Source organism: Durio zibethinus, chromosome 11 (genome assembly GCF_047325235.1).
Source record: "Durio zibethinus cultivar Kanyao isolate XHJ-2024 chromosome 11, ASM4732523v1, whole genome shotgun sequence".
In the NCBI taxonomy this organism is placed as follows: domain Eukaryota; kingdom Viridiplantae; phylum Streptophyta; class Magnoliopsida; order Malvales; family Malvaceae; genus Durio; species Durio zibethinus.
Window position 1 is genome coordinate 15,320,437 of NC_143172.1, and position 17,397 is coordinate 15,337,833.

A 17,397-nucleotide genomic window follows, 5' to 3' on the forward strand; every position below is an offset into this window, starting at 1 on the left:
ATGATTCAAATTTAATCATATTAATAGAATAAACACCTTTTTTAGCCACTTTTAAAGCATAGGAAAAACATTCACGTGAACTACACTCTTATCATTTGATAATGACATGTATTTCATCTTTAATTGAAAATAAAATTTTCAATTTGTTGGATTTTGATATGAGGTAAAAGTAAAACATGTTTCGATATTTTCTTTTATATAATTCAAAACATTGACATGACAATTTTTTTATTTATTTTGCACTCGTTTTTGTTAATGTGATTTTCAATTACGCAATGAAAGAAAATCTAATCACCTGATTTACTTGTAGTGGTAAAACTGAGGTGGAATTTGAAAAGAAATTTCGATTTTAGTCATAGACCATGGTACTTCTTGTACAATTAAAAAAAAAAAAAATAGCCTTCTCTTACCAAAGAAAATTAATCCCTCGTATCCATATTTGAACAAATTAAAAATTCTAAAATGAAATCTTAAATTCTAATTCGACACAATTGGAATAGCGGTATCAGTTCTCATAAATAATAACATTTTAACTTTTGCTGTTAAAAGCTCTCCAAAACTTATTTTAGAAGGTTACAAAATGTGATTGACTGTTTCATAGATTTTTGCCTAAACATTTGCCTTTTTGCCTCTAAATGCCAATAATGTTCATCAAGCTCCTATTAAAGACATGTAATTCCAAACTAACTGTCAAATTACTATTTCAAATGTCACTCTGATTTCAACAAAAGCTATTCTCCAACATATTTACAATTTATATGTTATTTTCAGCTTCTGAACATAGAAGTAGAGTTTTTCCCAGATAAATAATTCTGTGATTCAACATGATGGAAGAGAAAGAGGGTTGTGCCCCCCAGCAAAGATATCATTACTGTATGGTAAAAAGCCTTTGTTCCTGAATCTTACAATTTGCCAAACAAATGCTTTCGGTGGAAGTTGCAGGCGGGCAAATCGCGGAGAGAAAAAGGGACAGGGGCCAAGGCACCCAACAAAAATGGTCCGTGATTAGATTTTAAGTATAGCTGAATCTAATACAAACAAGATAAACATTTGTTTTTGTTTAAAACCATTTGCATTCGTCTTAATTTCTCTCAAGGGAAAAACAAAACAAATCTTTCATAAAAGATAAACAACCAAATCACCTATTTATCAACATAAAGGCAAGGCTATGGCCAAAAGCTTCTTTTAAATAACCAAAAGAGACAGAGATGAATAGAATCCGACAAACCATGAGAGAATGGTACCTGTTTTTCTGTCTCCTATACTATGCTTGTGACATATTCAAGATGTGCATGAACATACATCCCAAAATCTTTACTCCAACCCTCTCTTTTTTATTTTTAATGATCATAAGATATGTCCTGTAAAACTAAGCTCTCTTTAGATAGATAATCGTCTGATAAAATCTACCAAGTCGTTTCACTCGCATGACTTGGATCAGCAAAGGAATCAACATTATCTCAATAATGATGATAGGAATTTATTGACTGAAAATTCATTTCCTGCTCTTCTTATCTTTCCCATTGCGTAAGAAAGAACCTAAACCGAAGATGTTTGCAGTTCCTTTAGATATGCAAGGAGTTGGCACGTTCAAGACAGGACTAATTCGAACACCATTACCATAAGCATTCCCATGGTTTTTCTTCAAAGGAGGCTTCTGTGGAAACTGATAAGCATTGCAACATGAAGATGATGATGATGATGGTGATGATGACTTTGTCATTGATATGGATGAAAACTTTTGTGAAATATGCTTGTTACTATCCTTTATTGATGAACGTTTAGGATTTAGAACTGAACCAGTTGAATTGCTTCTGGAAAGAAGTGGTAACGAGAAAATTAAGCTCTTTTTAATATCACAGTTGAGACTGCTACTTCTCTTGAAACCCCAAAAAGACTTGGACTGTGGCTTTTCTTCCAAACCAGCCTTCACAGGCATGATCTGCCTCGTGCTCTCTTTCTTCGAATCCTCAGCTGTTGATAATTTAGGACGGGGAGGAAATGAAACAAAAGCAGGGACTTCACATTTTTGGACTTGTCGCTTCTCATGATGCCGGACCGGAACTATCATTCCATTTGCAAATAACTCATCTGCTGAAGAAGATTCTTGCTCAAAGCTGCTGCTGCAAAAGTTGAACTCAAAATCAGAACATGACTCCAAAAGCATTGTATCCCTTCGCGATTCATTGAGTTCGATTGGTAAATCTGCTTCGCCTAGATCATGTGAAAATGATACCCGAGGACTTGTTTCCGAGCACATAATGATCATAACAATTTCTGTTTCACGTTCTCGATAAGAGATCAAACATATATATATATATATATATATGTAAATTGTTTATCAAGAGGATTTTGGAGGACTTGGAGCAATTGAAGAATGTGAATTATGGACAAGTTAAGGAGAAGAACTTAAGTCTTAAACATTGACACAGATTCATAGAACTACAAGAAGTCAAAAAGGGAACATTACTAGAATTTCGTGGCTTGCGAGGAATATAAAGGACGAAAGACCGGCAGCTTTTTCCCAAGATTTATGGATGCAAATATTCTAATAGAATTCGGTGATCAGAGACAGAATGTTCATATTCTCTGCAGAGGAAAACTTGTGTGGCTTTGTTAGAGAAAAGACAGAAAACAGGCAAACAAAGGCAAAGACTAAGAAAAGCGGCAGAGAGGCTTTCGAGAACAATAGGAGAAGAGAAAAATGAAAAGCCAGAAGTTTAACATGGGCAAAGAAAAAAACAGTGCAAAAGGATTTGAGAAAGAATTGTTTGACAAAAAGAAAATTACCCTTTGAAAGAAATCGTAACACGGCGCAGATGATGGGAACAGTGGGAGCGAATTTTGGACTTAAAAATAGGATTCATAAACATTGTCATGAAAATAGAAGAAAAAAGATAGCTGCCAATCCATCGCCATTTCAATTTTCTTTTTTTCTTGAGAATTTGAGAACATAATGCAACAAGTTATTCTCTTTTTCAATGGACTAAAAAACAAGAAAAGTGAATCTTTCTCAACATATACTTGACTTTTTGGGTTGGCTTCTCAACTACCAATGTAACCATTTCTTTCTTTATATAAATAAATTCTCTAAATAAATAAATAACATGGCTGAAGAACCATTCTTCCATGCCATGCCGTGTCTAATTTGAACAGTTGATCATGCCATCCACTTAAAACATTTGAAACTTTTAGGTAGCTGATCCTTTTTTAAATCAAAATTTTCACCTTTCGGTGCTGAATTTTAAGATTTGATTGTGTTTTTTCACCTCAATTCCTTCCAATGACACTGACGAATCCAAGACATCACATTTTGACATTGATCTTTTACCTTTGGCCTTGGGTTAAAGTTCAAGCTAAGGTAAAGAAAGAGGAACCAAATTTTCAACATATATATTTTGCCTATCTGGCTCACCATTTTTCATTTTAAACGAAGAGGTTAAGCTTCTGGATTTTCCTTGTAATAATTAGAGCAATGAATCCTATACATATATGGAGTTTGGAGCATATCAGTGTGGTCTAATACAAGATACTAATCATTTAATCATCCTAACCATTTTAGGAAGCGAATGAAAACAATTTGAGTATTAAAGAGAAAGGAAAAACAAAGATGTAATCAAGTTCATTGTGCTTGTGTTAAAGGATGAAGAATTCTCATAGGCGAGTGCTACAAAAATGTGGTATCCATCTAATCAATTTTCATAAAAACCTTGATGCTTTCACTTTGTACAAACAAGATTATTTTGATTTTTGTGTTATCCATCTAATTTTGTTTCTTTCAATTCATAGGTTAGGTTTCAAGATAAAAATTCATGCATGCTTTCTCATCCCTTGGCCACTCTACTTGGAGCCTAATTCCTCAATTTTCATTTGCCGTCGGTTTTCATCCCTAGAACTCGCCATAATAAAGTGACAGAAACAGCATAATGTCAAGCTTACTTGATTCATCAAATTAATGTGTCTTTGAGTCTAAAACTCTATCATTTCATCTTCATGATCTCTCTTTGGATACATTAATAGCAATTGTATGTCTGCCTTAAGAAATGAGAGTTACTGTGCTTTTGAGAGCTTGAAAGCCACTCCATTTGTCGAAAGTACATTCTGCAAATAAGTGATTTAGCTAAAAGAAAACGCCAAAAATAACATCCCAAATTAATAATTATCTTCATGATTAAAAAAAAAACTCAATCATTGAAGAACAGACATCGGCATAAAAATGTTGCATCAATCGAAAGAAACCACTCACCTACCGACTCAATCTACTGTGAATGAGCAGAAATTTACAAACACACCTTCCACTTGGCATGCAAGTCCACATATACTTAAAATCAATAATAATAATAATAATATGATACAAATCCGCTAATTTAATCATATTATTAAATTTGTTATAATTCATGCCAAATTCCAAATTCATTTCAGAATACTAAATGAAACAGCTCCAATTGATTTACTTCTTTGGGGTTATGGAGAACTGCTCAGTTGAACAAAGATCATTTGCAATATCTATATTAGATTTGATACAATTGAAGTATTAATTTAAGAGCACCAAATTGTCATAGGGTCCCTCTTTGTTGTTAAGAATTGATGAAAGATAAAATTGGGGTTAGTTGGAAAACACTTTTGACAAAGATGTTCGGTTTGCACTCGATTTTGAGGACATGCCATGCCATCCACCTTCTATCCTTGAATATTACTGGATAAATAAATCATTGAAATTCGGAATATTTTTTGAACATTTCCCCACTCTAACCCCAATATAATAACACTAAAGTGTCTGAGACGATGCCTTGTGCTTTCAAAAAGATGATCTGATTCTAGTGAAATATAGTTGGGCCCACTAACCTCGTGATATTCTCTACCAAGGAATAAAAAAGTGAATGAACTTGTTACTTGTTTGATCAGAACCAGAGAAGAACTGATTGATTTTTGTGTGATCGACGGTGTCAATTTGATGTTGGTTCTTCGGTGGGGATAAACTTAAAGCCCACCACCATCATCATTCCTATTTAAAGAGAGATCCCATAAGTTTGTGGGATGGTTCTTAGTGATACTGATAGTGCAAGCTTAAGATGCTTTGCTCCACCGTTGAAGGATGAGAGAGTTGGCAAAGGCAAGAAAAGAGGAGATATCTGATGGAAGTCTTTATTTGATTCAGTGGGAATCAAAGCGTGGCTTTTCTTATCTGCGGCAAAAGATGTTAATAAAGTGTTTTCCAAGTCTCCTGTAGAAAACTCAGAGAAGGGACCAATTCTACTTTCTTGCCATGCCCTGGAATCCAAAAAGATTATAGCCGCATGAGAAAAGCTAAACAAACGTATTTCCAAAGCACCACCAAACAAGGTTGACATCTTCTCACAGATGGTAGTTTTGCTTTTGATTTGCTTTTGCTTTTGCTTTTTTCCTTTGCAATTTGAGAAAACTTGGTACCTCATTTCAGTCTTGCTATTGTTTTTCATCTTTTTCGCTTGCCGGCACATACAGCTTTGCCTCCTTCCTTTCAGCTTCTCTCTTCAAAATTCCTTGGATAATAGCTTCTTGTTGTCAATTTTAAACACAAAACACGAAAACTAATACAAAAAGAACTATGCATACGATACAATTTAAAATTTGAACAAAATTCATATAAATTTGACTAAAACAAAAAATGTATTATGATGTTATAATTTCAATATTTTATATAAAACAAATATAATACAAATATAAGAATTGATAAATCTAGTCAGCAATAAAATTAGAAAAGTACATCCAAGGAAAAATTAGGGTTTCATACACTCCAATTCAACTTAAAATGAATCAGAACCTCTCTTGTTCAATACGTAAAGAATAGAATCCAAAGCCTCCTGATCTTTTTTTCCTTTTTTCAAATTCAAGTTTCTAGTTCCATAATTCCTAAACATACAAATAGTATTAGCATACAGTCTGTTTTTCAACAGTCCCTTTCCCCTTATACAAGCAGGAATTTTTTATACTTGGTGCAACTCTAATTGCAAATTTGGTTAACAATATGCGCATGGTAAAATCAAGCATTGCATTTCCAAAACATGTTCATCTAGATGCTATGATTGTGATCATCGAAGATCGATAACATCAAAGTTCAGATTGGGATTCATATACACATCTGTACAGGAATTGTAAATGGGGCCCCCATCAGGAGGTTGATCGTGTGGATGAAAGCCCCGTTGCTGGCACTGTCTGATGACAGACATGCCACCGGGAGTTGTCAATCGAAAAATGCCATGTTTTCTGCTCTCAGATGGGATGGAAAGGTAACAGTGATTAAATATATAGCAAGGAATCAAAAATTAATCAATCATTATAATATGCTTCTCACCTGGAAGTATCTCTTGGCGCCATTACTATTGCAACGGCTTCTGGCAACATAATCTAGATGCACAAATAATCATTTCAGTCGCGTTAAAGAACGATAGAAAAAAAACGCATAAACATATTGGCTTCTGTACTGCAAAGGGCAAAAATGTGGATCTAGAGTTACTAAGAGAAAGTAGAACACAAGAAAGCATGGGATTTTCAGATTAGCATGCTCGAAGTAACTCCTGCCAACATCTTACAACCCCAAATTGAGGAGTAATGTGGTTTTATAGAGTACTAGAGTCTCTTCCAATTTCACAAGCAGAATACCACAAGGAAACTAGGGATGAGGATAGATAGAATTGGATCGGATAGGTTATAAGGGAAAACCGCACAAAACCAAAATATTTTGGTTTTTTAGCTTTTGAATCCAAACCAATCCAAATTACAATAGAAACGGTTTGTTTTGACCTTCCAACAATGTAAATTATAAAATGAAAAAAAAATTATTCCTAAACTTTAAAAAGTGTATCATAAATAAGGAATCTCATCCTTTTAATTAGATTTTTCTCATGGGTTTAGATTGGAAAAAAACCAACTATGAATAAATAAAATGACTATGGAATTGAACCATACACAAAAAGAGACAAATGCAACTTCATCATTTATTTTGAGAAAAAATGATATAATGCAGGGATGTTGATTTTGGAGAGAAAAGAAGTTTAAAGTTAGAGCCTTAGAGGTAGTGATGCATATGATTAACTTTTCAAAGAAAACCTAAATTAAACAGTTTATACATATATTAGATAAAACTATTAATATATAAAAAAACTTATACCAATAAAATAATAAAATATTTATTTAAATATAAATATCATTACATTATTTATTTTTAATTGGTTTGGATTGGTTTCAAAATAATACAAAACCAAACTAAAACCAAAACTTTGATTCAGTTTGGTTTTGAAACCAGACTGAAATTTTTTAGCTTTCAAACTAAATGAGTCAGTTTGGGTTTTTTAGCTAAAGGGCAAAAAAAAAATCTCTCAAACAAAAATTAAATAATTATCCAAGTTTCTATCGTTTTATTGCAATCAATTAAGTTCTCAAACATCTATTTTCACCAATTGAGCCCTTATTAGACGAAAACTGGTTAACTGTCAACATCCATTTCCATATAATCAAGGGCTCAATTAGGGTAAAATAAATGTTTGAGGACTCAATTGGGTGAAAATAAAAGTTTAAGAGTTCAACTAATCCGAAATAGAAAATTCAGAGCTTGATTGATTGCAATAAAATGTCATAGGCTTAAATGATTATTAAAGTTTTATTTAAAGACTTTTTTTTACACTTTTTCTTTTTTTTTTTAACCAAATAATGCTCAGAAGGACAGATGTGCAGTTTTCAGTTCTAAAAAGAGATTGGGAAACCATGAAAAGAAGAATGTTAAAAGACAAGAACACAGAGATACCTAAAAGGAGGACATCATTTTCACCTTACTCTACCCAGCCAGTCCTATACACCTTACACTAATTACTTTCCATCCCTAACAGTTTCTTGTGCCAAACACTGTATACGTCCAGATAAATGCAAAATGACATTATTTAAATTAATGACCAAAATGACATTAGAAACAACCTAAATGAAATAACTAATAAAAATATTTACAAATCAATCAATCTCTAGCAGGCACTATTCTTATAATGATACAAAGAGGTACATACCTGGTATGAGTAGTGAGTATGAAGATCAATTGATGACATGAAACATGATTGCGTAGGATGCGTCTGGGAATTAAAACATAGTTAATTAGTTGGTCAAAATAAAGACTATGATACACCTATCCCCTCAAAGATTAAAAGGATATTATCAAAAAAATATGCTATTAGACTTGCAAATGTCAATTTAAAAAATGTAACAGATCTGACAACTACCTAGAGATATATGTTGCATGGTATTAGTGTCCTATACACCTATGACATAAGATCTTCATTAATAGACTTGGAAATAAAGATAGATTTCATTTGTTTACTCCCCCCTTCCCTCATACAATGGCAAACATGGAGAAGATATTTGTTCTGTTCATACACATATGACAGAGTAAGAAGACATAATGGAGCTATGTAAGCTCCTCTAATGTACCTAACACCCCTTTCTTCTTTTGGCTTCCACAGTACAAATGGAAGGATACCCAAAGTACGCCTCAGATGGTCGTGCACAAAACAGGCAAATATAGACTTAACTATTATCAGTTTTTGTGTCATTTTTCCTTTTTTAACAGTTGCATGAGCATTTAGAACTTGAACACTCCAAAGTGTCTATTTTGTAGTTGCCTTCCTATTTAAACATTCAGCTTAATACATTATTACCCTTTAAATATGAGATTGATTTCAGCTTCCCACAAACTTCTAACTGAAGCGTTGTTCCCACCCCAAATCCCCTGCGATATGCTGCCTTAAGCCCCATGCAAAGACTTCAATGCCACATAGGGTAGCAAATCAGTAACTTAGCATACAGGAACTAAATAGCAAATACCTCAATTGCGAGTGAAGGTTTCTTATACCAAAAATAAGGGTGCAAACATGCCAAGTTGAATGGGCAGTTCAGGAAAGCTGAGCCTTTTGTTGAGGCTTAGCTCAGCTAACTTTAATTGCACTTGAAAACATACAAAGCTCAATGTGAGCTTTAAAAACGTTGTTTCAGTTGGGCTTGGTTGACTTTATCTATTTCTACTTCTTGACTACGAATAAAGGGCTAGACTAAACCTTCTCTGCAGGCTTCAAATCACCATGGCTACAATGGCCCTTCACTTATGCAATCCTACACGTGCAGGATTGCTTCAATTCAAAGGAGAAAACACTAGGGGAGGGGCTTATTTATGGAGACTGGTCCTCCTTAAGTGCTCATTTATAGGCACATGAAAAATCTTTTTGCACAAATATATATTTTTTAAAATTACGCATGACTTTTAATCTATGCTACTCTTACTTTCACAAACATAAATATCTTCTGAAAATAGAGAACTTAGGGAAAAAAAAACAAGGTTTTATCAAGCCTTTTCTAAACAGGTTATCGTGTTCGTTCATGAACATAAATGTACTGCACTCACCTATATTCCAGCTCAACTTGTTTATTAAATGAGTTTGAAATTTTTGTTTAAGTTACCATTAAGGAAGGCAAAATAAATTTGTAACCGAGCAGAAGTTTAAGTATAAGGTCAAGAGAGCAGACCATAAAAAACTTACATGAATCCACCCCAGGGGGAAGAGAGATTTCTTATCCTGTACTTCAAATATTTCCTCCTCATTTGTCGTTTGGCACTAATAAAAAGAAAAAAATATAATAAAAGGAATCACATAACCCACTATAAGAGCAGTAAAACAAAAAAGAGAAATTTGATTGATGAAAGAGAATTAAAGTTAGATATGGTAAATCCACAATGAGACAGCCATACCGAGTCGGATGTTGACTCCTGCTTTGGGATAATAAGAGCTGTAACATAGAACTTTCTATTTTTCTGCAGAACAGTATCAAATTAAAACTTTAGTTTAGCATTGTGTCAAGACTAAGCAAAGACCTTAAGGCATCAGTACTTACAAGCGAACCTGCCAAGACACCACAAGTTTCTAAATTCTTATCAGTATTTGATTTAGCCAGCTTCATGAAGCTTTCCATCATTGTTGTTGCCTGGAACATACAAAAGCCAAGTCAAGACAATTAGCGGATCTTGAGGATAATAATCACTAAAAGATCTTTCATTAGAACAACCAAATTATTGCATTGTCAATTCCAAGAAGCTTGAATCTTGATGAAGACAACTCAAAATAAACATAAAAAGGAAAATGACAAGAAACTTACAATGTGCAACTGTAGAGGAGATTCAGAATGAACAAGACCATCTGCAGAGGGATTCTCTATTCTACAATCTGTCTCAGTGACCTGGGGAGACATAGCATGAATCAAATCCTGTACTTCTGCAAGTACAGGTGGAGGAGATGGCTGTCTGGTAATATTTATATGAACAGGGGTGGTTTCTGATTCTTCAAAAGAAATCATCGCACAAGGTTCATTCATGGGATACTTTTGACTGTTCTCACAATTATCAACAGTAAGAGTTGATTCCATGCTTGATGCTTCAGGTTCTGAGTTGCTATTATCATTCTTCCCTGGAAGTACATTTTCTCTAGGCTGCGGCAAACTGTTTACACAAAAATGCCATCAGATAGACACGTTATTCAAACCATAAACTTCTCCAAAACAATCAAAATAAATAAATAACTAAACAGACATTAGCATCATGCATGGATTACTTCAAAGTTTCAAAATTTACTTCTAAAGCAATATGTTTCTATAAGATAATCCTTTAATGCCTCCCAGAAATTATCTTATGTTCCTCTAACATCAACCAATGTAACTTGAGATCAACAAGAAGTAGGAACTAAGTCTTCCTGAAACCAAGGGGCTGACCTTGGGAATTCAACTGGAGTCATGTCAATGTCACTTGGATATTGTACCTGCAGTGAGAAAAAAATAAAATATATATAAGGGAAGTTTCTTAGCGAGGACCAGAGAATTAGGTAGACATCATCATACCCTTTTATCAGTCCTAGGTGGCTGCCACTGCCCAAAAAGCCCATTAGGACCCAAAATAGAATGTTTGGAGAGGGTTTCCTCCTTTGGACACAGCAGATTTAATGACCTAAAAGAAGAAAGAAAGCAAGGGTCATCAAACACACTTTTCCATTCCAACATGCACTGAAATCTGGAGGTAAACTTCAGATTCAATACCTAAAACACAAAAAAGGCAAAGCTAGCAAAATTTGAACAGTACAGACTACAACATTTGTGAAGCAAAACACAGCAAGCATCTCTGTAAGTTTAATATCAACTAAAAAATAGAATAAAATGCCAAAGGAAAAACTAATTACAAGGCATTAATGTGTTATTTACCCAAAACTTTCACCATAAAACAGACTATGTAATTAGTATGTCCCTTTCAAATTCAAAGCAATCTTTTATATTTCACACAATTATAAAAATGAGATTAATATGGCCCCTTCAAAGTCAAAGAAATCTTTATAATTCATACACATACCCTTTTTTCTAGATGCATGTGTGTTTTGTCTTTTTTTTTTTTTTTTAAGTTCAGAGCCTACTCCACAAACATAGATTTGGTTTAATGCTTACATAGATTAAGCACTGAAAAGACACAATTAGGTTCATACACAAGTAGGGGGGAATATACTACCTCTGGTTATATCTTTCATCCTTTAACATCCAGTTCACAACATTAGGCTTAGTTTGTTTTGTAGAAATTGATTTTCAGAAAATAATTTTTGCATTTTTTGAAGTTTGCTTGGGAAAAAATTGACTGGTTAATGAAAAATGACTTAGTAATCAACAAAAAATAAGGTCATTTTTTCTTTAAATTGTCATCCCCATTTTAAAATGAGTAGGACTATTGTCAAGCCATGAGCTTTATTCAACTAGAGCTAAACTTTGGACATGATTTTTTAGACCCAAGCTTAACTTGACATGATTGATAATATTATCATATTAATAAAATATTTTTATTTAATTTTAATTTACAATATTAATATATTAATATAAAAATTCTTTAAATATATTAAACATAAATTTTTTAATATGTAAATAATAAATAGTATTATATTAGTATTTTAATAATAAATAATCAATAGTAAATAATACTTTTATTATTTTAATAATGAATATTAATTAATATAACAATATTATTATTTTAATAATAAATTTTAATAATTTTGAATATTTGTACCATTTCTTAATATTTTTAATTTTAAAATATATTATTTTTAATATTTTAATGAAAAATGTTTTTAAATACTATTTTAATAATAAAATACAAATATATAATACTTTTATGTTTAAATAATAAATATTTTAAATATAAAATAATACTACTTTAATTGTATAAATATCTTTAACTATTTTTAACATTTTATATTAATGGAAATATTGTTTTAATAATATTATTTTAAAATATTAATATAACTAACATTTTAATAATAAATATTATTGTCATAAGTGTTTTAACATATATATAATATTTTGATAATTAATAATATTATTAAATATTACTTATTTTAAACGTTAATATATTAATAATAAATATTTTTAATATTTTAATAATAAACAATTTTTAACATTTTAATATTTATATCAATATTATTTGAAAAAAAAAAGTAAATTTTTCTAAAAAATAATCAAATAACAGAAAACTTTTTTAATTTACTCATCTAAATAACAGAAAATCTTTACTTTTTGAAAAATATCAGCATTTTTCAAAAACTATTCTCTAGAAACTAATTTTCATGAAACAAACATAGTCTTAAGCAAACATCATTTTCTTCATATTCGATGAGGCTTCAAGGAATCCTATTATCATAACTTCCTCATGTTCAAGTTTCCATTTGATGCATCTAGCATCAAACAATGCCATACATATCTGTGCATGTATACATATAGAATATCAGAACTACTACATTATTAAAAACGTAAGGAGAACCACATATAGACCTAGATAGCAAATACAAGCTTAGCAAACTTTCTATCATGAATAGAACAAAAATAGATTCAGCAAGAATCAACTAGTAAAAGCTTGTTTAAATTTGAGAATATGCATGTAACTTTTATCTTATAAATCGAAATTTTGTTAACAAGCATGTTGTCAATATTGTAACAGTTGCACCAAATAGAATAGCAGTAATACTTCTACATGAAAAATTAAAAGTATAAAAGGCATTAAACACAAGTTTTGTTAAGTTGCCCAGAACAAAAGAGTTCACATATTCAAAAGTATATGCTTGGTTAGTGTTGTCTATTGTAGCATCCAGATGCTAAACATTAAAAGGCTGGTGAGAAGATGGGGAATAGACAAAAAAAGACCAATGTACTTTGTACCCTATTGAGGAGCTGAAACAAATTTTTACTTATTTTGAACTCTATGCAACATTACTAGGAAACACTTAAAATTAAGAAAACAACTTACATTCCCCTGAATTGCTCCTCCACTGGTTTGTAATATGAAAATTGCTGAGGTCTTGAGCCATAATTACCAGATTCTCGTGCAGCTGGTCTAACTGACTGCAGATGAACAAAAAAACTCATTTAATCAAATTGATTCACGATAGTAAACGAATAAATCAGGAATTGTTTAGCTAGAATTCTAAAAGAACAGTAGCTCAGCCTATACTACATGATGATCAGAAGGCAGTCAAGCAAAAATAAAAGTAGCAGCTCATGAGCAGAAATTAAAATGCACAGACACTACCTTTGTCACACCATAATAAGTGAAACTTTGGTTTTTCATAGCAGGTTGCTGTAATGAATTACTTTGATAAGTATATCTTCTATTTAATTCACCAATCTTTTGTTGCACTGCTGGCTTCAAATCTTCTAGCTCATTCAAGGCATTCAGTAGTCTCTACAACAAGAATTAGAAATCAAATTTCATATCAAATCTTTAAAAGTTTAACAGATATGCATAAGACAGGGGAGAGAGAGAGAGAGAGAGAGAGAGAGAGAGAGAGAGAGAGAGAGAGAAGAAGAGAAGAATTTACCTTTTTCAAGTAGACCTTTTGGTTTTGTAGAGACACTCCATAATCTCGATGGCATGGTATTGTTTCAGAAATCAAACTAAAGGAGAAAAAGAGCCGGTGAGGTGAGGGTACAAGTAACTTTATATGCATTTTAATGGAATATCTAGAATTTCACGAGAATCTACAATGAAGTGTCCTTTTCTCACCTTGAAAACCTTAGAAGCATGATGTATAGATCTATAATATTCTTCTCAGCTCGAAAGATGTCAGCCTAGAGAGCATTGAGTATATTAGAAAAAGCCAGATCATTTATAGCAAGAAGCTAATAATTTACAATATTAAGAAAGAACATACAAACGTAGAGCAGTTAGAGAAACAGGATAAAATTAATACGCTCGGTATTAAAGCATGATTAGCCAAATAATTAACAAAATATAAGCAATTACCTTTAGTTGTTAACCCAAACAGTACTATTATGCATTAAACCCTAAAGAACAAACCACAATAAAACCTTCGACACTCCAAATCCAAAAAACAAACAATCCTTCAAGCAAGTTCAAAATAATTCATTTCTCAATTTCCAATATAATTTAACAGTTTTTGTCACACATAAAAAGCTTTGCTGCTTTCTCAAAACTCATTTCATTCCAGAGACTTCCTTGCCTGTTTTTTGCCAACAATAACCTACAAAAAGGATCTAACCTAGAGACTTTTCTTAGCTTTGAAATGACATGCCCAACATTTCATTATTAATAAATAATAACAACAAAAACTTGTCATGAAATATCTATTTCTCAGTTAAGCATCAAATTCACAACCAAATGAGAAGAAAATTCTTACTTGAGCTTTACTTTGAAAACCAGGGCTAATAGAATTTCACCAGATTAATTAGTTACATCAGCATCAATTGTATACAATGAACTAATATCATCTTACTATTATCTTTTAACAATGACAGAATTATAGATTTATGGTACTTCAAGTTTTCCATCGAATTGAAAATTACATCATATCTGAGCTTTCTACAATTTAACCCTTCGTATGGTTATTACTTTTGCTAATAGCCTTTTGCCTCCGCAAACAAAAAGCAAAAGATTCATTTGCATACAAAAGCAAATGCAAAACAAAAATGCAACAGCACCAGCCATAGGGAGCTTTCTAGAGAACACGATTTTACTAAAACAATTTCGTTAAGACTGTCGTTGCATTTTAGTTATTTGTTCTTTTAAATCATTTATGATTCTACTTTCCCGTATTTGCTTTTGATTTTTAGCAACTATTTAGGAAGCAAAAGCAAATAGCAAATATGCAAGTAACAAAAGCAGCATCCAAACAAGGTTTAAGTCGCTTTAATCAAATACGAAAATTTGGGATACAAAGAGCACAAAAATATAATATAATATATATATATATATATATATACACAACAAATTTAACGGGAAAATATAAAAATTTAATTTTTTTTAAAAAAAACCTGTTTGAGAATATTGTCGGCGATCCGGTAGTAATACCGGAGGGAGATCCGATTATCAACATCGAGTCTTTGCGCACTCGTCGCTATGTTTATCCTCTCCGTCGAAGACCTCATCCCTTCTTCTCCTTCAATTCTTCCCCTTTTTCTCTTACTTTTCTTCTCTGTTAGCAAAATAATGTTCGTCGGATCGGCTGATTCCAATCAGCTAATCAATTCGGAGATGCAGAACCTTTGAGAGGTGTCGTCAACGGCGGATCAGGTGAGGAAGGGACAGAGTACAAAGGAGAAAAGTCATTCTGCTATCTAGCAAGGGCAATTATGGAAACTCATATTTCGACATTTTTACAACATTTTATACTGTTTGGCTGCAGGGTTTCAGTACCCCTTGTCGACTTCTGAGTAACACCATATTTACTATTTGTCCATTGGACAAAAGATAAAGACATGGGGTCGAACTCATCCCTTAGGTCTTTTTCAAAGGTTTATTGTAATTTTTTATTTTGGTAAAATTTTTTGTAAATTGATTTTCTTCGATGCTACTTTTATTTTTTATTTTTTGTTATTTGTTTTATATTTTTTATTTTCTTACTAACAAAACAAAGAACAAAGTTAAATACACTAATAATGTTATCTAAATAATAATTATAAATATTTAATAATTTCACTTTTAAAACAAATAATTTGATAATTGAATTACAAAATGTTATAATTTGTTATTTGAAAGATATCAAAGTGTTAATTAAAGTGATCATTTGCTAATTCTTTATAATAGATAAAGGTAAAGTAACACTTGTGACCGATAAAATCATATCATATGTAATCCAAAATGATAAGATGAATAAAAACACATGATATATTACAAATATCAAGTGACAAGTAACTCAACAAATGTTCCTAAATCATTATCTTGATTTGATTTGTACCAAAAAAAAAGAGAGAAAAGAATTAGTTAAGCTTAACTCAAATTATGAGTTTTTTACTTAAATTTTTTTACATTTACAAACTTAATTCTAATATCAACTTATAAACAAATTTTATCATTTCCTAATTCAATTAAATATCAATTATTTCTAAATAAAAAATTATATAATAATAAACTTTAATAATCCTAACTACTTGTATTGATAAACATTTTTAAATCAATAATAACAAATAAAGATATAACTAAAGTAAAATATATATATATATATACATAACATTATTTCTCCTTAAATAATCTTTGTCCTCAAGAGTTAAATCTTGAAAATTACTATTCACTTGTCACAATACTCTTCTTCCTTCTTTCAAGAGTCATAATTTAAAAAGTATTATTTGTTTGTCCTTGTACTCTTCTTCTTTGTTTTGTTTCAAAATATGATGATAAGTGTTGCAAAAAAAAATAAATGTCACCAAACAAAAATTGCTTTTACATTTTTTCATTCTTTGAAGCAATTTTTTGAATATAAACTTAAGATGGTGGCAAGTTTTTGGATTCATTAAACCCAAGTTGAAAGTGTTGAACTCAATCTCAAAGTTGTTATGCATCAATTGCAATTGAGGTGGTACCAAAACTTTCTTAAACTTATCTATTGAATTATTGAAATTGTCCAACCTCAATTGAAGTTGTTTAATCTCAGCTGTAATTGACACGGTTCCAAGATTTCCTCTATCTTATCTGTGACATCTTCTACTTGATATGAAATCATTTGATCCAAGCAACATGTTGTGTTTATAGATAATTTTAAGAGTTTGTTCTTTCTTAACCTACTCTGATATCAAATGTTGTGTACTAGAAAAAAAAGAGAGACATGTGTTTATAGATAACACAAGAGTTTGTTTTTTTCTCAACCTATTCTGATATCAAATGTTGTAAGGAGAAAATGAGTTATTTAGAGAGAAATCCAATTATGAATTTTTTATTAAGACTTCTTCACACTTATAAACTTAATTCTAACATTAATTTATAGACTAATTTTATCTAGTTTCCTAATTCAATTAAATATTTATCATTTTAAAATGATAAACTAGATAATAATAAACTCAAAGAATCTTAAC

At 31.4% G+C, this 17,397-nt stretch overlaps 2 protein-coding genes across 2 annotated transcripts; both read right to left on the minus strand.

The window, feature by feature from the left end:
- Positions 1-1,348: 1,348 nt before the first annotated feature.
- On the minus strand, positions 1,349-2,394 carry LOC111290730 (uncharacterized). The gene has a single exon (XM_022882176.2). The coding sequence runs from the start codon at positions 2,267-2,269 to the stop codon at positions 1,496-1,498; it is 774 nt and encodes a 257-aa protein (XP_022737911.2). The 5' UTR covers positions 2,270-2,394; the 3' UTR covers positions 1,349-1,495.
- Positions 2,395-5,749: 3,355 nt separating this feature from the next.
- LOC111289712 (AMSH-like ubiquitin thioesterase 1) lies at positions 5,750-15,691 on the minus strand. Its single transcript, XM_022880967.2, has 14 exons — positions 15,364-15,691; positions 14,096-14,160; positions 13,911-13,986; positions 13,622-13,774; positions 13,340-13,434; positions 10,906-11,011; positions 10,780-10,826; positions 10,171-10,510; positions 9,910-9,999; positions 9,767-9,829; positions 9,558-9,632; positions 8,037-8,099; positions 6,335-6,387; positions 5,750-6,246 (listed from the first exon to the last, which is right to left on the minus strand). The coding sequence occupies exons 1-14, from the start codon at positions 15,475-15,477 to the stop codon at positions 6,072-6,074; spliced, it is 1,515 nt and encodes a 504-aa protein (XP_022736702.2). The 5' UTR covers positions 15,478-15,691; the 3' UTR covers positions 5,750-6,071.
- Positions 15,692-17,397: the final 1,706 nt, after the last annotated feature.

What these genes read in the sequence shown, in the direction of transcription:
- LOC111289712 (XM_022880967.2), bottom strand. Translation starts at nt 15,477, where the DNA reads ATGAGGTCTTCGACGGAGAGGATAAACATAGCGACGAGTGCGCAAAGA. An exon ending in TCCCCCTGGGGTGGATTCAT is followed by an intron (nt 8,100 to 9,557) that starts GTAAGTTTTTTA and finishes TTTAATTCCCAG; the next exon opens with ACGCATCCTACGCAATCATG. An exon ending in ATACTCACTACTCATACCAG is followed by an intron (nt 6,388 to 8,036) that starts GTATGTACCTCT and finishes TTGTGCATCTAG; the next exon opens with ATTATGTTGCCAGAAGCCGT.
- LOC111290730 (XM_022882176.2), bottom strand. Translation starts at nt 2,269, where the DNA reads ATGATCATTATGTGCTCGGAAACAAGTCCTCGGGTATCATTTTCACAT.